Here is a 20,096-nt window from a genome sequence, read left to right as displayed (position 1 = left end):
AGAAACAGAGAGAGAGCAAGCATGCAAATATGGGGGAAGGGTGGGGGGGGCAGAGAGAGAGGGGGACAGAGAATCGGAAGCAGGCTCTGTGCTGACAGCAGACAGCCCGATGTGGGGCTCAAATTCCAGAACCATGAGATCATGACCTAAGCTGAAGTCAGACGCTTAACCAACTGAGCTACCTAGGTGCCCCCAATCCCAAAGTGTTTTGAACAGTGCCTGGCACATGGTAAATGCTCAGTAAGTGTCAGCTACTCTCATCACCACCATCATCCTCACTAACTCTATCATCACTCACTACCACTCACCACAGTAACCCCTACACCCACTATGGCAATCCACCACCCAACCATCACATCCCATCATCATCCACTGTGACCAACCACCATCACTCATCACCCCCCACAACCATCACCCACTTCTCATCACTAACCACCATCCACCTCAATCACCCCAAAACCTGCTATGACCACTACTCAACCCTCATATCCCCAATCAATATTACCCCTCACCATCATCCAACATCACCACCTGTCACCACCCACCATTACCCATCATGACCACTCTTATCATCTACCATGATCACCTCTAACACCTTTATCTTTCACTGCTGTGTAGATGCCACAAAAGGGCTGGGAAGTCCTTTCTAATCACCTTTTAGACATAAAAACTTACAGAGGGCTTTGAGACTCCCAAATAATCCATTTATTAGAGTCTTTCCATTTCAAATGCCCTAATACTCTTGTAAGGATCATAAACAATGACAACTAACATGACTGCAGGCTTACTATGTTTCTGGCACTGTGCTAAGTTTTCCACAGATTATTTCATTTAAGTCTTATGACAGCTCTGTGAGGTATATACTACTGTTATCTCTACTTAACATACATAAAAAAACTGAGGCTAGGAAAGTTTTAGTAATGTGCCTAAATTTGCAAAGCAGTAAGTGTTTTGCACTATATTTGCTCCTCAGACACTCCATTCTCGGGCCCAAAGTCTTCCATAACACTCAGCTGTTTTTAAAGCACTCTTGCTCCTTCTTTAAGGCTTCAATAAGATTCTAACTTTTTCTTTCTCATATGTTCCATCTCTCTGTTTTTCAAGCTTTCCCCTGTGACAGTCTAGCCCCACCGTTTCAACTACAGATCTGCAAGTCTATTCAGTCCCAATCTGGTCATATGAAACTAGCATACATCAGTGTTGGAATGTGGGCAATCTAGATAGGTGCATAGCCGGTGGATTCCTTTACCTTCATAACCTATGTAGACAATCCCTCTAAATGACTCATAAAGCTCTTGATCTTGAAAAGGTGGCCAAGATGAATAAACGAGTCCTGCCTTGATTTGGTTTGTGTCATATAGTCTACTGAGATAATTTAGGGAGACTTATGAATTCTTAAAATACACTTAAAAAATGTCCCTATTACCATAGTACCTCTGAATTAATTCTGGACACGTGGTCCAGAATCAGATAGATTTGGATAGAAAGTGGAAGAGATTATTAGAGGACATGCTGACACTGGCCTCAGAGAAAATGGAATTCAGCAATGATGGTGAGGAACAGTTAGGGACACTAAAGAGCACTCAGAGAGTGGCAGAAGACAGGTGATCAAGCATCTGACTGGATGAGACCCAGGGGGAGAAACCAGGACAATGGAAATCATTCAAATATTAAGAGTGGAGTCTAGGAAGACAAGAATTAGTGCGGGGATGAAGGGAGATAAGAAAAGCACACAGGAAATCAGTGATCACATTATGTCAGTATATTCCAAGATAAACTCTTATACCTAGAACACTTGGCGTGATTGCTTATTAGCTGTAATCCCTCTTTGCAATCGTGTAACTAGTCAAGCTGGATTTGTTAGCCTGGAACTCCAAACTTGAGGAAGGGAGAAGGATCACAATTCTGATGTGAATATACGTGAATTAGTATTAGAACACAATCTTGGGAGACAGGGCACATTTTCAAGAAAGTAGCCCACTTAAATTTTACACAAGATTCAGTACATTTTACTTGGGCAGCTAAAGAGGTTTTGTAGACTTGGAATTCATTATAAGTGGGAAGTGACTTGTATGAGAAGAATAGTATTTAGGGTTGCCACAGAAATATTTTTTCTCCTGGGAGTTGAGCTACCTTTTATAGTTACTCAGTTATTTTTAATTTTTATGCATGTATGCATCCATTCATCCAATAGTCTGAGGATCTGAGGGCACACCTGAGGTTAGCTTTGTGAATAAGTGAGATGAAGCTATTAACAATCCCCTGTTTTACTGATAGAAGAGGTACAAAGCAGTGACAAGCTCTAGCCTTCGCCTTTATTTTCTTCCTGGATCTGGTGCGAGAGCTCAACACACTGTCCACCAGATGCTGCTCTTGGTCCTTGTCTGGCCTGAGATTGTCCTGTCCCCCACCACCTGTAGAATCTATCCTACTTATAGGTAGGAAGAAATGCAGAGGATCTCTCTTTCCTTGTATGTACCCAAGTTTATGCTATCCTAGGTCTGAAAGGCATGAAAATTTTGGGACTCACTGTTCACAAAGACGGCAAACCTCAGGAAGGACAGGTAGCGCTCCCCTTCGATGGGGTTCCAGCCGACGTCAGGGTACCCTTTGGCTAGAAGCATGGGGCAGCTCTGCAGGCCACAGCCTGCCAAGTAGGTCACCACCTGCCAACAACAGTACAAAAGTGTCTCAGTTTTTTAGGAGACAGCTGTGAGGCCTACAGAATTCTGGGAACAGAAGGGCTTTCGTTTGCCTAGAAGCTAGAGAGAGCCCCAAACTTTTAATAATTCAGTAAGTTTGAAATCAGAACTTCTGGTTCATTGTTTCCAAATAGCCAAGACAGATTGTCACTGTTATGTAGGAATATGCCATGAGCTCAGTTCCCTGGATTTTCCAGTTCTGGCAAGAGGGAACGGACATATTTTAAAAAAAGTTTCATGTATTTTGAGAGAGAGAGAGAGAGAGAGAGAGAGGAGGGGTAGAGAGAGAGAGGGAGAGAGAGAATCCCAAGCAGGCTCCATGCTCCTGGCACAGAACCCGATGTGGGGCTTGAACCCACAAACTGGGAGATCATGACCTGAGCCAAGATCAAGAGCTGGACACTCAACACACTGAGCCACCCAGGTGCCTGAAGAGGGAACTACTATTTAAACATAGGCCTAACTAGGGGGTGTCTGGGGAGATAATGGGTCCAGATGGGCCATGTTCATTTGGCCATGGTATTTCAAGATCAAAATATTGAGTCACTGGTTGACTCTGAGTGGGCCCTTGACTAATTGGGGCTCCCTACTCAAGTTCTGCATTAACAACTGTTGTCTCAAGTCACAAGCCAAATGTTAAGGTTGGGGTGGTGAGTGGTGAGTGAGGGGCTGTAGCCAGTTAAGACCTGGGATTGGTAGTGTTCTCTTCACTTCCTGGGTCACTGGATATCAGCCCTGTGATCTTGTAGAGTGTTTTATGACTTGCCTACTTTTTAGAAGATGTCAGGCAAGAAAAAGTGCCTAGCAAATAGACCTTTGCTTGAAATGCAGTTGCTATTCTAATTTAGCCTTTATTATTTTATGTGTACAAGGAGAAGGGGAGAATCCACTGGGCTGTAAACTCCTCAGTCAGGAATTTGTATCTTTTTCATTTTATGATTCCCAGGGCTCAGCACATAGCAGATGGTCAATCAATGTTTTTCAAATGAATCATGTATTTGCTGAGGTCACATACTCCAAGTTGTTTTGTAAGAACAATGGATCTAAGTCAAAATTCAGTAAGAAACAATCATCACACCGTTTCCTTCTTAAACCAGTAAGGATACTATTCTGCTTGGAGCTTAGATTTGATTTGGCCTTTAACATGTGAGAAAAACATCAATAAAGGCAAGAATTCAGCAGTGTTTTCAAGGTTACAGGTGCAGGACATTTCACTGGCTGCTGAAATAAGCACCCTTGCGTGTCTGTGTGCGCGAGTGCACGACATGTGTTGGTGGGGGGGGGGGGCTGTTGCTCTATCTTAAGGGACCTAATTTCTGTTGTGATCAATGGCAAGGAAGAACTGTGACATTTACCTGTCCTTTCCCCTCTCTCCTAGGAACCACACTTGGGTGATTTCCTGACACGGGTCCCAACAAAGTCTGTGGCCCTGTGCTGAGCCACCGGGACCACCTGAAGAAGCCTCCCCCTCACAGATGTCCCTAGGTCCCCATTTCTTCCCTTTCCCAGCCTCCTGGACTCTCCTTAGCCCATCTTCCACCTTCCAGGGGGGACTTAGGGTCTTTGTCAAGTGCTGTCATTTCCAAAGCTGAGCTACAGCTGAGGATGGGCACTGAGTCCCCATCAGTGTAAGGTGGCACTGTCCTAGTCTAAGAGAACCATCAGCCACTTTCTTATCCAGGGATCAGTTACCATCTCACCACCTGAAACGTGGAGTTCTTGACTGGTGTTGCAATGTATGCAGAGCAGAGTTTGACTAAAGTCTGTCTCACCAGAAGCAGACTAGGAATATTTGTGGCATTTGTGGAACAGCTATCACGCAACGTACCGCTGGGTGGCAGAGCATGAGTCCGTGTGTGTATGGGAGGGGGTGTGTCTTGTCTCTGTTCTCATCAGTTCTTCGTGCTAAAACCAAGATGTGCTTTCTAAAATACAAGTCATTCCTCTGTTTAAAGCCCTCTGATGGTTTCTGTTGCTCTTGGCTCTACAGAGAGGTCCTGTAATATGACAGGTGAGAGCACAGCCTCCGGAGCCAGACCCCTGTGGCTCCTGGCTCCGACACTTACACACACCATGACACTGAGCACATCAACTAAACCCCTCTAGGCCTTAGTTTCCTCTCCTATAACTGGGGGCACTAACAAAAAGGCATGTTCTAAGGGTTATGTGAGTTAATTCAGAGTGGGACCTGGCCCACAGTGATCCTATAGGAGTATGAACTTCTATGGTAACCATTATGATAGCATCAAGCCCAATCCTGTCTCCCCTCACTGTTCACCACTCCCCCCACACACCCCATGATCCGTCACACCCACCTTCCCGATTCCCAAGCATACTATGCTTTCCTCACTGAACCTCACACATTCTTGACACACTTTTCCCGATGGTGAGGCTGCTGGCTTCCTACTCCCACCTCAGCTCATCACTTTCCTGAGTGACCTTCCTGATCCCCTGGTCAGGATTAGGAACTCTTCTTCCATGCACTTCCAGACCCACTACTCAACGGATGACCTTTAACTTGTTCCCCTCACCCCTCACCAGACCAGTCTTCATACTGTAAATCTTGGCAGCCACTCAGTCAAGGATATAGCCCCGAGATGGAATGGGGAAAAGATGGTAGGTGAATCAGCCTCCAGTTATCACCACCAGTGGGAGCACACTTCACAATCCCAATGTGGGGCAGCTCAGTTTTGCCTCATTTGTACAAGGATAGGACATATGGGTGTTCCTTGTCCATATATGGATTATACAGTTTTCTATCATGTTTCTTTCTTTAGTGTGTGAACTTAAAAATTCAATGACATAGAACTTTATTAGGATCTAGGTCTCTGGTAGTGTTCCATGTAGACCAATGAGGCTGGGCCTCCACATACAGACAGCACACATATCCAGATATCCATGTCTAAGAAGTTGACTATCCCTGCCCATAGGAGATTCTCTGCTCCTAATTATCATATTGCTGCCTGTTACTTTCTACCACATTTTCATGTAGCATTGAGGGTTTCTGATGGAGACCCAGCTTTTGGTCTGCATTTCCTTGTCCTGGCTGTGCTATAAGGCAGGAGAGGGCAAGCACATTGCCTCCCCAGGGCCAGTTACCTTCTCAAGGTCTGGTTCCTCTAAGCCCAGGGCTAACTCGTTGTTGTCCATCACGGAGGAAGCTGCCACATCTAGCGGGGTAGATCCCCTCATCGAAGGAGAGGCTGAGGAAGGAAGAGAGAAGGAGAGAGAAAAGGGACAGAGGCCGTCCAGCGCTGAGCTGAGGGTGCAGTGCACATTCATGGCCAGGAGAGGGCAGCAAGCACATTAAACTCCCATCACCATTCTGAGGGGGCTGCCTGCCCAAGAACAGAATTTGTTATCCCGGTCCCCATACTCATTATTAATTTTGACTATGGATTAAGTCAGAAAATCAGTGCATGTAATTAGCAGGGACCATGTATTTTCAAGTATTTTTCTAACATGATACTTCTTGGAGCTCTGCTGTGGTGATCACTCAAAAGGTAGTGATGTCACTTAACCAACTAATCTCAAATGAGTCGGTCATTTCTAGAGCCACCAACCAGAGTTTGAGAATAGCCTCAAACAGCATTAGCTCATACAGTTACATCAGGTCACCAATGTTGTCTTTGATTTTCCTTTGGTTCTTATGCTAGAACTCAGAAAAACTTTTTTATAAAAGGTTGGGAGTCCGAGGTTGCATCTGATAAATTGGAAACTCCAGCTTTCAGATTTCACATGCATGTATGAGTGGTTTTGTGTCTTTCACAAACTCATTTGGTTTACATCCAGGACAGTGAGTAAGGCATATGCACCGTGTTGCTTTTCTAGTGGTGGTGATGGATTTACACGGTCCACAGTTGCTCTTGGCCAGTCCACCTCAAAGCTTAGGAGAGAGGGATGCAGCCTGCCCTCCAAGAAGGGGTTGGGTCTCTGACCTTGGTCTCATTAGCACCTCCTTGGTCAGTGGAGTGGGCTGGGGGTGGGGGAGCGGTGTCCCCAGACTATATCTATAATTTCAGGCAGCATTTCATGAGCCATGGGCCGCCGGTCCCAAGGAAGACAAGGTAAAAACTGTGTGAATATGCCAACACAAATCTGTCACCAGTTCTGGGTGGCAGCAACATCTCTACTTAGGTAGGACAGCAGAGACATGGTATCATTATTTCATTTATTTTTAGATCAGGCAGCTTCCTTCTTCTATTTAAAAATACCTTAGCAGGTATGTCACTTCTTTCGCTTTACCTCCTAAGTGGCCAGGAGGAGTGTCACCTCCAAGCCCAAATGTGGAAGTGATAACATGACATACCTAGGCCAACACTGCTGTTCTCCAACAGGTAACTTAGATGCTCAAACATGGCCTTCTGATTTTGCCGGCTAATTCGACAGAAGTAGCAGAGGAAGCGGCAACAGCTAGCAACCATTTTTGGAAAGGCAATCTGTAGGGAGAAAAAGGAAATGTCAAGGAAAAGAATCTATCATGAGTCTTTTCTGAGAAGTCTGACTTCGAAGAGTCTTAGGGTAGGCCATCCACTGACCCCCACCTGTCAATACGGGTGTATAAGCTATGAACAGTTTGCAAAATGCATTTTGTCCTTGCTTCTAGTTTTTTCGAGGACTTATTCACAGGAGGGACAGAGAGGGGACACACCTGAGAAGAGGCTTCCAAAAATATTGAGAGCTAATTATAGTTCCTGAAGTATCTTCCTTTCAAAGGAAAAAGAGGTCAAACAAGAATCCCAGACACCCTCCGATGTCACATGAAATTGCACGACCCTACATCACACTATTGTTTCCATCCGGGAAGGGAGCAGACAGAACTGTGATGAGCAGGTCCAGAAAGGGAGAGGAGCGATCATGATGAGAAGGTCCAGAAACGGAGATGAGCGATCCTGACAAATAATGCCCAGCATTAAATCCAACCTGGGTCCTCTGGGTAAAGGCTGGTCCCCCCAGAGTTGTGGGAGCCTGATAAGCATTGCCCTCTCCGAATGTGAGCCCTCCCCAATTGCTTTTTTCTTCCCTAGTTACTTCTGTCCTTGACTACTGCTCTCCTACGGGCTCCCATAGCACTTGTAATCTGATTCATACAATTTAGCACTGAGATGCCATCTTATGTTACTGCTGATTGTACTTGGCTTCTCTTCTTAACAAAGTAATTAGCATCTCTAGAGCCTGGCCACATCTTAGTTTTGATCCAATAATGCTCAATAAATGGTGTCTATGTTTAACCTAGCTCTGGATCCTAGAAAGCCCTTCATTTCCCCTTTTAGAATCATGGGGGTGGGGTGCTCTTACAAGTAAGGGCCCAAAACCTATATGCTACCTGCTTGCTGAGGCATGCAGGCATTTTCTCAGGGCTCTTCTGGAGAGTCTGCTTTTCCAAGGGACCAGAAGGAAGTGAGTGAGAAGGAATGTGAGCTTGGCTTTTGTTCTTCCATACTGGTGGAACTGCTTTGGGAATCATTCATTCCTAGGACCCTGGCCCTCTGGAATTTCCAACATTTGAAAACATCCCCCATCTACTGCCTTAGGACCCTATCTAACTCTGAGGACCCCACATAAGCTAGAATAAATGTCCAGGGGGCTCCCCCTGACAGCAGGCTTGTTATGGGGGGCTGGGAAGGAGAGCCGACATCCTCAGGAGCTTGGCACAGAGAGGAAACACACGCACCCCTGAGGGAACACTGCCAGGATCGTTATTAAGATCTTGTTCTCCTTTAGAACAGCATTCTCCTGACACAGCACAAAACATAGCAGGTTTCTAAGTGGAACCCAGAGGAACATCATGTTGGAAGGAGCAGGGCTGCAGAGTATGTATGGGAAGTAAACTTAGCAGGTGAACAGCCTCGTAGAATGAGTGGGGAAAGCTCTAAGCTTCAGGAGCCAGAGCGTCTACACTGGCTGGATTCCATTCAACGGCTCTGTCCCATCCCTTGGCTGTTTCCTGGCTTTATACACATCCCTCCCTCTCCCTGGGAAGAGGAACTGAGACAATGGACACCAGCTATTTGTCTGTGAACAAGTCACCACATGCACCTGCCCAAGTCAAGTTCTGGCCTAAGTTCTCCTGGTAGCATTACCTGAGACTTCTCTGTCCCCAACACGTTCACCATCACTTCCATCACTGTCTCGTGCATGCCAAGGACTCGCATGAGGTTGGGATGCTGGTAGAACACCTTGTTGTTCATAATGTCTCTAGGGTAAAGATTGGGCAGTCTTCAGTACTTGCTTCTATCAGTGGTATGAAAATGCAGGCATGAGAAAACACACATGCACAAACACACTGGGGGTGGAGTGACGCAAGCTGAAAGGTATTAAGAAGGTATCAGCCAGGTGGAATAGAAGTAGAATGCTTTTTTTTTTAGCTGATAGGAGTATATTGTACTCTTTTACTTCCATTAAGTACTTTATTTTGAAACATTTTCTTCTAATGACATTACACAGTTGTCCTTTTGTCTTTTTGCTTGTCATAGCTTCAGAGAGCCTGAATCACTGGATTTCTCTTCCTCCATGTGCTCAGTGTCTTTTTTCCCCCTCTCTCGTCCTTATATCTATGTCTCTATGGACTTCAGTTTTTTTTTAAACATGAAATTTATTGTCAAATTGGTTTCCATCCAATGCTCATCCCAACAGATGCCCTCCTCAATACCCATCACCCACCCTCTTCTCCCTTCCACCCCCCATCAACCCTCAGTTTGTTCTCAGTTTTTAAGAGTCTCTTAGGGTTTGGCTCCCTCCCTCTCTAACCTTTTTTTTTTCCTTCCCCTCCCCCATGGTGTTCTGGTAAGTTTCTCAGGATCCACATAAGAGTGAAAACATATGGTATCTGTCTTTCTCTGTATGGCTTATTTCACTTAGCATAACACTCTCCAGTTCCATCCATGTTGCTACAAAAGGTCATATTTCATTCTTTCTCATTGCCATGTAGTACTCCATTGTGTCTATAAACCACAATTTCTTTATCCATTCATCAGTTGATGGACATTTAGGCTCTTTCCATAATTTGGGTATTGTTGAAAGTGCTGCTATAAACATTGGGGTACAAGTGCCCCTATGCCCATCCCCAAACACAAGGGAATTAAAAGCAAAAATGAACTATTGGGACCTCATGAAGATAACAACCTTCTGCACTGAAAAGGAAACAACTAACAAAACTAAAATGCAACCAACGGAATGAGAAAAGATATTAGCAAATGACATACCGGACAAAGGGCTAGTATCCAAAATCTATAAAGAGCTCACCAAACTCCACACCCGAAAAACAAATAATCCAGTGAAGAAATGGGCAGAAAACATGAATAGACGCTTCCTAAAGAAGACATCCAGATGGCCAACAGGCACATGAAAAGATGCTCAACATCAGTCCTCATCAGGAAAATACAAATCAAAACCACACTGAGTTATCACCTCATGCCAGTAAGAGTGGCTAAAATGAACAAATCAGGAGACTATAGATGCTGGAGAGGATGTGGAGAAATGGGAACCCTCTTGCACTGTTGGTGGGAATGCAAACTGGTGCAGCCGCTCTGAAAAACAGTGTGGAGTTTCCCCCCAAAAATAAAAATAGATCTACCCTATGACCCAGCAATAGCACTGCTAGGAATTTACCCAAGGGATACTGGACTTCAGTTTTCTTAATGATAGGGCTGTACCCCTCTCTTAAAGGCAATTGTACGTTAGGTACCCATGACATTTCTGGACCGCAGTCTTTAAAAAAAAATGAAATTAACAATGAAATATAAAAAAATTTATGTTTAAATCGGTCACTATAAATTCACATAATAATGCTGCAGGCAAATCAAAATACAGAGGCAGCCTGTGATGTGGCTGTGTAATCCCATACGGGGTGGTTTCCCTCTGCCTGTACCCTTTCCCTTGAGTGTTGCAGCTGTCGAGAGGAGACACCACTAGGTTTTACTTGCTGCTATGTCTACTGCGAGAGTCAGGGGAGAAGCTAATTCTATGGTTTTCTTTTGCCATAAAATTCTCTTCGTTTCTATTACATGATTCAGCCTTGGAAAGGAATTTGAAGAATGCGTGCATCCCACCCATGCCCCAACCCGGGGATCTTCAAAGTCTCTCTTCTGGGCCCCAGTGATGCTCCTTCAGTTTGCTGGCTCCAGGGTGGTGGAATGGAATATCAGGTTCTTGATTTCAAAAAGATTTTTTTTTTAATTTTTTTAACATTTATTTATTTTTGAGACAGAGAGAGACAGAGCATGAATGGGGGGAGGGTCAGAGAGAGAGGGAGACACAGAATCAGAAGCAGGCTCCAGGTTCTGAGCTGTCAGCACAGAGCCCGACGCGGGGCTCGAACTCACGGACCGCGAGATCATGACCTGAGCTGAAGTCGGACACTTAACTGACTGAGCCACCCAGGCGCCCCCTTAAATTTTTTTAATGTTTATTTTTGAAGGGGGGTTGGGGCAGAGAGAGAGGGAGACCCAGCATCTGAAGCAGGCTCCAGGCTCTGAGCTGTCAGCACAGAGCCGGACCTGGGGCTCGAACTCACCAACAGTGCAATCATGACCTGGGCGGAAGTCAGACACTCAACCGACTGAGCCACCCAGGTGCCCTAATGAGTTCTTGATTTTAATCAAGTAACATCGTGGGCTGGTCAGGTAACTTTTTTGGGCTTTGGTTTTCTCATCCCCAAAATGGAACTACGCCATTGAATTAAATTAAAGGAGATCTTTTTGATGTCTAAAATGCTATCTTTTAGATAGCATAGCTTCTAAGAGCCACGAGCTACTGTTAGGGTGAAAGGTGTCTCGTACAACTGACAAAACTGACTCCCTGGGTCAGTCCCAAGCAAAGGGAGGGATCCACCCGCAATACCTCAGAGGGAAGTCTCAGAAGAATTCCAGTCAAAAGCCCAGCTGCTCAAAACCTTTCTCTCTTGTTGATTTGAACGCTCTCCCTTCCGCTGAATTTTTTTCACTGCCACCCTGGAGCGATTTTCTTCAGACACAAATGAAGTAACTGCCTTTCTCTAAGACTCCTCCCCACTGCTTCTGACAATGTCCCTTCACCTGGGGCACACAGTCAGATCTCTCAGGTTACCAAAGGGGACGGAGACACGGAGAATGGTTTTCCACAAGAAGTGAGATTGGGATGGCTGGGGTTTTATGCGATTTGATTCCAGAACACCTGCAGAGCAAGGTAAACCAGCTTTTCCTCTTGAAGTTCTTTGGAAAGACTCACACTGAACTATGAATGACCTACCCCAGCCCATTGATCATGAGCAGCTCCTCTTCCTTGCCCATCCTGACACTGAGGAGGCAGCGGATCTGGCCCAGGGCGGCGAGCAGGTTGATGGTGTCGCTCACGGAGGCCTGACTGATGGTGTAGGTCTTCCGCAGCGCCTGCAGCAGCTCCCCGATGCTGTCGTACTGCCTCCGGAGGAGGTTGAACATCATCCGGACCAACTCCGCATCCTGGATCTGGTCCTCCTGAGCCCAGCGGATCATGGTCTGTGAGATGAGCTCCTTCAAGGTCGCTAGAGGGACAACACAGAGGACCGGTACTGTGACTGTCATGGCTCCGGGAGAGCTGGGTAGCTCAGCCACTCCATTCAACACTAAGACAACATCAGCGGTCAAGGTTAAAACATTCTTTTTCTAAGGGTGGAACACGGCATGCAGAGAAATGAAATATATCATCAAAAAACATATATGTGAGCCATACTACAAGAAAAAGGTATCTCCATTTTGAATTCAGGGTGCTAAATATTTTAATTAAATGAAGTTTGAATCGATATTGGAAATAAAAGACTCAGTAAGACACTGTCCTTGTTTTTAGAGTGCTCACCAATCAGTTCTTTACATTTTCATTTTGGTTTTATGAAGAACAACTTTTACCTTTATTTTATAATGCAATGTAAGAAATACTACAATGTGCAAGTGCCATGGGACAGAGCTGCGGGAGTGGGGGGCAAAGGCACGAGAAGATGACACTGGCCACTGCGTCTTTAGAGTCAAGTGATATTAAGCATTGGATTTTCTCTACCAAGGATACTATTCCCCAAGCACTTTAAATATACCACATACCACAAACTGAATAAACCATGCCGTTGATTCTAGACCTTGAGAAGATATTTTGGCTGACATACACATAGAGCTACGTTAGGAGATGGAAAGAAACAGATGAAGAGCGTTCTGTTACGTCTGAAGACTGCACTTGGATATATGACTATCACCTCCTTGTTGTGACTGTGTTGCCCTGGATCTTCGCAGGGGGTCGGCTAACAAGGCATCGTGACTCCTTTCAGAAGCATCAGGAGAAAGGCCAGTATGGCGTTGAGTTTAGAAGCTCACACTGGTTACAAAGAAAAATCACTGGCTTCACAGGTAAAGGAGAAGTCACTGAAGTGGGACTCGAACCAACTGTGGGACCTTCAGAGGTTGAAGTGAGTGGCTCCTGAAAAGTGCTGGCTGGCACTGTGAGGGAGCATAGTCAGCAGGGACACGTAGGGGTACCAGGGTGGCTCCGTCAGTTAAGCGTCTGACTCGTCATTTCAGCACAGGTCACGATCCAAAGGTTCGTGAGTTTGAGCCCCGCATCAGGCTCTGTGATGACATCACGGATCCTGTTTGGGATTCTCTCTTCTCCCTCCCTCTCTCTCAAAATAAATAAACTTAAAAAAAGGTGAGAAGGGAGAGGCAGATCTGAGGTGGAGGACAGGATGAAAGAGGGCCTGCCAGAATGGCTAGGAGGGCACTGCTGTCCCCTCCCTGTGTCTCACACACATACACACTTCCAGAAAATGCCATGAGAGGAGTGAGAAATGCTGCTCTGAAATAACAATCGCCTCCAAGTCTGGCTCTGCCTATCACATTCCAGAAAGGTATAGATGGCATCAAGATCCTTCATTTGGACCTGGTGATAAAGGCAGAGCTCAGGGGACCATAAAGGTTACTCGGTCCATCAGTGGAGGCATTGGGAACAAGCTCAGAGGGCTGCCTTTGGTAGCCTGCACCACCTCTAATAGTCAAGGTTCTTACCTCCATGTCATTATATATGGCAGATGTCTGCTCTACATACAGTCTTGGCTCATCATAAGGATATAAAAATAGAACTTGGTTACCAAAGCTTCACAAGAGATCGAGATGTAAAGGATGAATTTAACTTACTGCTGGGTCTATCAACCCTGTGGGTGTTTCAGGTTCAGACGAGAGACAGGCTGAAAAACTTAAAAAAGGATACCCAGAGCAGAGAGAAGCAAAGTTAAAAGATGTTCCTAAGAGATCTCACTAGGCAGGGATTGCTGACTAATACCTGTTAGGTTAGGTAATATCTCTATCCTCTGGGGAAAAATAAGTTATTTATGGGCCAGGATGGGCTCGTGTCAGGAACTTGTTTCCTTGCTGGCCAAATGTAAGAGGTCCTGCTTCTTCTAGTTAATAGTCACAGTAAAAATCAAAGCATGACAAAACCATAGACACTTCAAGTTTTTCCAGTCCTGTAAGTCTAATTCCTCCTTAAGCCTCATGGTTTTCTCTCCACTAATAACCAAATTCTCTGCTGGGATAATAATCACAGTCCATGCCACACACGAAAAGCAGCAACCAGAAATGTTAATCAGCTCAAGGACCATCCTCTTTTCAACAGGGAGGGTTACAGAGTCATAAGGAAACCAAGTAAGTATTAGCTTTCCCTTGACCTGGCTTTCAGATTCATTCAGGATTCTGGTGAGTGCTTAGCCTCACACTGATTTAATAATCCAAATCAACGTTTATAGAGAATGGAACATTCACAGCCAAACACCTCTCTAGAGGGCAAATGAGAAAGGAGACAGCCCTTTATTTCAAAGAGTAGAGCAGGAAGCACCCCACAGGTTCTCTGTCCAGGTCAGCCTTCCAGTAAGTATGCGAGAACGGGATAAGCCATTATGTGTGTGTGACCAAGCGGAAGCTCGGTTAAAATACAAAAACAAAACAAAACAAAACAAAAAGAGCCAACAAAAAACAACAACAAATAACAAAACAAAACGTGGCCCCAAGACCCTGAAAGAAAAAGCATGGTCATGTTTTGGATGGACAGATGTCATTTAGTGGAAGGCATGACACTGAAGGCCATTCTTGTAGGACGGGGTTTCCAACTGTGAGACCGAGGTCCAGGAAGGGAGAGAAAGAGTAACTACAAGAAGAAAGAAAACTTGGGAGAGGTGGCGGGGGAGGAAATATCCCCACGAGAGCCCTGGAAGCATAGCATCTTTGGTGGCCTGACATATGCTAGAGACCCAGCAGCCACCAAGCAAACTTGGCTGAATTGAGGACTTTCTAGTCCTCTGAACACTTCAGGGCCTGAGAAAATGGAGTTGGCACCCCCAGCAGTGATGCTATTGAAAATTCCTCAGATTTTAATTAGCTCCCATGAACTAGCTGCAGAGTAGCATAAATGTACCGGGGTCCAGAGGTTAAAAAGAATACACTTTCTAGCATGTGGTAGACTCTCCATATACAGCTGAAGATTAAAATAACTAATGCGTATAACCATGTCTGGCACATACGTGAGCTTAATAAAGGTTAACTATTCTGCTATCGATATCAGCCTTTGTAAAAGTGTGGGCCACAGACCTTTAGGGATCCCAAGGCCCTTTAGGTGGTTTGCAAGGCCAGATGGATTTTCATCATAACTCTAAGATGTTTTTTGCCTTCTTCACTGTGTTGACAGCTGCCCTGATGGTGGAGAAGCATGGTGGGTAAAAAGGGGTGGTGCCTTAGCGGGAATTTAGGCAATAGCACCAAACATCAACCTTTACCAACACATCCCCAGAAAGATGCTCAGTTTCACGTAAGAGTGTCCTTTAGGAAATATAAAAAATTTATATTTTATTAATAACAATTTCAATGTACATCTTTCCAACCACCTGTGGGACAAAAAGGGAAGTATGTGCACAGCACATCCCCAAATGAAAGGTCAGAGGATTTCGTGAGGAGAAGCACTTGTGTGGTGGCTTGAGTTATGAGCTAAACTGGCTGCTCATTTTGTGGAATGCTATTTTTAATGAAACGAACGGCAGACAAACTGGGCTGGTTAATCAGACTTGGGTGAATGACAGACATGTCTTTACAAATGAAGGAAGTAAGCTCATCACTTCAAGGAAAACAACGGATGGTATCTTTTGCCAGTAATATAATCTGAGCTTTCAAGTAAAAACCAGAATTTTAGAAAACGTTTATCTGCACAGTGAGTGTGACAGCTTCCCAGTACTTAAAGGCCTTCTCGTTACATCGTTGATGTTAACAAATGTGATTTCTAAAATATTTTATAATGAAGTATGTCAACATTTGGAAGTTCTGCGTAACTTGGTGAGGCAATAATTTCCCGATGACCAAACCATGATGTTACGAAAACATTCATGGGTAAAAGATCCCTTCAAGATCAAAGACACACCAATGAGTTTTCATATAACCAAGTACAAACATTTCCTTAATGAGGTTGCAGGTTCTACATGGCAGTGAACTTTTGAGAACCTATTACTTGTTGAGTTTTGAGGTAGTATCGAAGAAGACTATGCGCAATTATCTGAGGTTATTAAAATACTCTCCCCCTTTCCAGCTATATATCTCTTTGAGGCCAGTTTTCTCCCTTTTTTTTAACCAGGTATAAGAACCCAGCTCATCTTCTACTATTAATCTTCATTAGAGGTTTACAAAAATGCAAAACAATGTCACTCTTCTCCTTATTCTTGTTTTGAAAAATTAAATCATTTCTCACAGAAATATATTATTTACATAACATGTAATGGGCTGTTTAAAAACGTTTATTTTGAGAGAGAGAGCACGCACGCATGCATAGGGGAGGGGCAAAGAGAGAGAATCCCAAGTAGGCTCCACGCTATCAGTGCATAGACCAATGCGGGGCTCGAACTCACAAACAGTGACATCATGACCCGAGCTGAAGTCAGCTGCTTAACCCACTGAGCCACCCAGGCGCCTGTAGAGCAAAGCTTTCTGTAGGTAACAGCCTGGATTTCCAGTATTAGTGAGAGTAATGTCATTGCTGAAGGGTCAGCTAATGTGGGGCTAAGAATTAAATGCCTCCCTATCCTACAGCCCATTTCTCTGTGTGTCCAACTGTCCTGGCTACAAGCAGGCCAACCAAGGCCCTGTGGCCTCGATGTGAAAGCCACCCACCCCGCTCCTTGCTCTGGAGATGACGGATCTTGAACCCAAATTGATATAAAGAGAGAAGCAGCTAGAGCCCTTCAGGCTGGCAGGGAGCCCCTCGGTGATGGAGCAACAATGGCCAGAATCCTTCCTAACTGCCAAGATTCAAATGGTTTCTTAACCCTCATTTATTTCTCAGTATGAGGTGTCTCACTCACCTTATTCCCACATTTCATCTACCTCCCATCCAGAAATGTGGACGGCTTCCTAAGCTGTCGCTTTCCCAGTTCAGACCAGAGATATTTGATTACAATCACACAGCCTAATGGAACAAGGCTCCATCGTAACTGGACAGAAAGCTTTGCTTTCTGATCATGGCCATCACCTCAACATAGACCCTTCTGTACAAATCAATGCTTTTCCAACTTTCTGGTCTCAAGACCCCTTTTATACTCTTTAAAAATTATCAAATCCCTCAAAAAACTTTTGTTTATGTGGAATATATCTACCAATGCTACTGAGTTAGAATTTAAAACTGCTGTCAGCATGGAGTCTGCTTCAGATCCTTTCTCCCCACCTCTCTCTACTCTTCCCCTGCTCACTCACTGTCTCTCTCTCTCTCTCAAAAAAAAAAAAAAAAAAAAAAGAAAAAAAAAAAAGCTTTGCTCTGGAGTCACTGTGTACCTGGGCCTCAGGACATGGCTCATTTGCAAGTTCTCGCTGTCCTCATCTTAGCAGTGGAGTTAACTCCAATTGTATCAACTCCTAACGAGCTAACTAATTGAGTGGTGTTTTCTGTTAAGTGCCCAACACTGAGGTAAGTAGTCTGTATGAAACTATTTTGAGACCCAGGGATTACCTGAAGCCTCTTAGTTGGGGAAACTAAATACATGTGTGAGGCATTTAATGAGGAGTAACGAGCAAGATAATGGGTAAAACTGCATTGTCCAAGACATTTAGGAAACTAGACAATTCATAGAAAGCCACTATTTCTCTAGTGATACAAAAACTCAAAAGAAATTAAAGACATGATCAGATCTTCCTCTCTTCCTTTTTTCCCCAATGGGTCCTTCATCTAAAGCTCTTCCCGCTTCTTGAAGAGGTCACATTACACAGCGACTAAAGAAGCAGGGAAGAAAGAGTTCTAACATAAAGAGGGCCCCTCCCAGGGATGCATGAAGCGATCTGATGGCAAAGACACCACCCTTTGCTATGGCTATTTTGGAATGCGGTCTTTCAAGAGCTGATCCATACAAGTAGTCCCTGTAGTAAATACTTGTATGTTTTTCTATCCGTGGTGGAATGCCAACAAATTTGGTAGGACCTTCAAACAGCAAAGGGAGTCAACGCTTGAGATATATTTAAACCTCTTTCATAACCACAAATATATTAACAGCAGTTGCAACTAAATACTGATTTCATTTCTGCTGCTTTTCTAAGCTCATCTTTGGAAATGCTGGCCTTTAATAACTAAAAAGACATTTCAGTATGCATAAGAGACATGATTCCTGAGGAGGAAAGACTCCAGGAGAAAGGTAAGGGTGAAGTGGGGAAGTTAACTCTACTGTTTGCTATTATGTACAGCACCTGACACGTGCACACACCCCCAAGTACATGTGCCTCATAACTCCACTCAGAACCCCTACCACAGGGGTGCCTGGGTGGCTCAGTCAGTTAAGCGTCTTTTTTTTTTTTAATGTTCATTTATTTTTGAGAGAGAGAGAGAGAGAGACAGAACACGAACAGGAGAGGGACAGAGAGGGAGACAAAGAATCTGAAGCAGGCTCCAGGCTCTCAGCTGTCAGCCCAGAACCCGATGTGGGGCTCGAACTCACAAACCATGAGATCATGACCTGAGCCAACGTCAGACGCTTACCTGACTGAGCCACCCAGGCACCCCTAAATGTCTGACTCTTCATCTCAGCTCAGGTCTTGATGTCAGGGTTGTGAGTTGAAGCCCTGTGTTGGACTCTGCACTGGGTGTGAAACCTACTTTAAAAAATAAAAAAAGAACCCCCGCCAGATGTAATAAAGTTGCTTCCACAGTCTTTGCTACCACTCTAGGATTTTTCATTCACTGACTTACCTGTTTCAAAAAGGCCTTGTCAAATGCACTAGATGGTTTAGCTTAGGAGGTTTTTTGTTCTTATTTGAGAGAGAGAGAGAGAGAGAGAGAGAGAGAGAGAGAGAGACATAGCGCGAGAGAGCACAAGCACATGAGAGAGAACAAGTGGTAGACAGGGGCAGAGGGAGGGAGGGAGGGAGGGAGGAAGAGAGAGAGGAGAAAGAGAACCTTAAGCAGGCTCCTAACATAGGGCATGATCCCATGACTCCAGGGTCATAATCTGAGCCAAAACGAAGAGGCAGACTGTCAACCAACTGAGCCACGGAGACGCCCCAAGCTCATGAGGTTTTTAAACAGCTACAGTGTTCTTTTCAAAAAGAAAACAAAAGTGTAACCAAACATTTGTTTTGTGATGAGATGTGAATCCTACCAAACAGAAAGTCTTAATGAAGCTAGTCATGTACATATAGTTCCCTTGATAATTATAAATGGCTTCATTTAAGAAATTATTAACATTCTAACTTGCCCCACTTTTGTAATTAGTGTAATTAGGGATAGTCACAGTTAGGCAATTATATCAGATACACGATCTAGAAACTGCATTTTAAATAATTGTTTAGGCTAACTCAAAAATGAAATATTTCTAAGGTACTGTATTGTTTAGGGGAAACTTGGTGCCTGAAATACACTTTCAAAGAAAAATAGCTACTCTGCTACTTGATTTCTGGACTAGCCAGACATTACTTACAAGAAAAAAGGATTACAAGTGCCCTTACATTAGAGCTAGCCTTAGTACATCAGTGCGGAGGCTCAGCTATGATTTATTGTTAGGTTGTTTACTGGTCTCCACTTGTCATTCTGTAACCTACTATTGACCCTCAAACCCCAAGCCTACGTTCTGTGACACTTAGAAGAAGGTTCCCCAGAGTTACCCACTATATTTGGCGAAACGCTTCTCTAAATGATCAAATTACCAGCTTCGCAATTGCAATTCCAATGAGAAAAAGATCATCTATTCTCATGGTACAGGTTTAAGTTTTTAGGCTACTGAGGTCTGGAAAGAATCTTTCCTTTTCATCTCTAAATTTAGATCACAGTCCAAGTGGCCATCGTGTCCTGAAATACATGCTTATTATCAAAGAGCAGATGTTGGCCACTGGCAAAGCAAATCCCTGAAGCTTACGGATCCCAAACCTAAGCTGGTGTTACATT

General features: G+C 44.4%; 1 protein-coding gene across 1 annotated transcript in view; it reads right to left on the bottom strand.

Annotated features, from left to right (window-relative positions):
* Window positions 1–20,096, bottom strand: part of RYR3 (ryanodine receptor 3) — a 455,720-nt gene that overhangs the window by 138,141 nt on the left and 297,483 nt on the right. Inside the window, exons 40-44 of the mRNA XM_045059588.1 lie at window positions 11,931–12,204; window positions 8,786–8,900; window positions 7,012–7,141; window positions 5,802–5,905; window positions 2,531–2,666 (exon numbers count right to left, since the gene is read on the bottom strand). Coding sequence (XP_044915523.1) covers window positions 2,531–2,666; window positions 5,802–5,905; window positions 7,012–7,141; window positions 8,786–8,900; window positions 11,931–12,204 — 759 coding nt within the window. The remainder of the gene's footprint in view (window positions 1–2,530; window positions 2,667–5,801; window positions 5,906–7,011; window positions 7,142–8,785; window positions 8,901–11,930; window positions 12,205–20,096) is intronic.

The sequence above is a fragment of the Felis catus genome, chromosome B3 (assembly GCF_018350175.1).
Source record: "Felis catus isolate Fca126 chromosome B3, F.catus_Fca126_mat1.0, whole genome shotgun sequence".
NCBI lineage: Eukaryota > Metazoa > Chordata > Mammalia > Carnivora > Felidae > Felis > Felis catus.
Note: the sequence above shows the minus strand (reverse complement) of the source record. Positions and strands in the feature narration are given on the sequence as shown.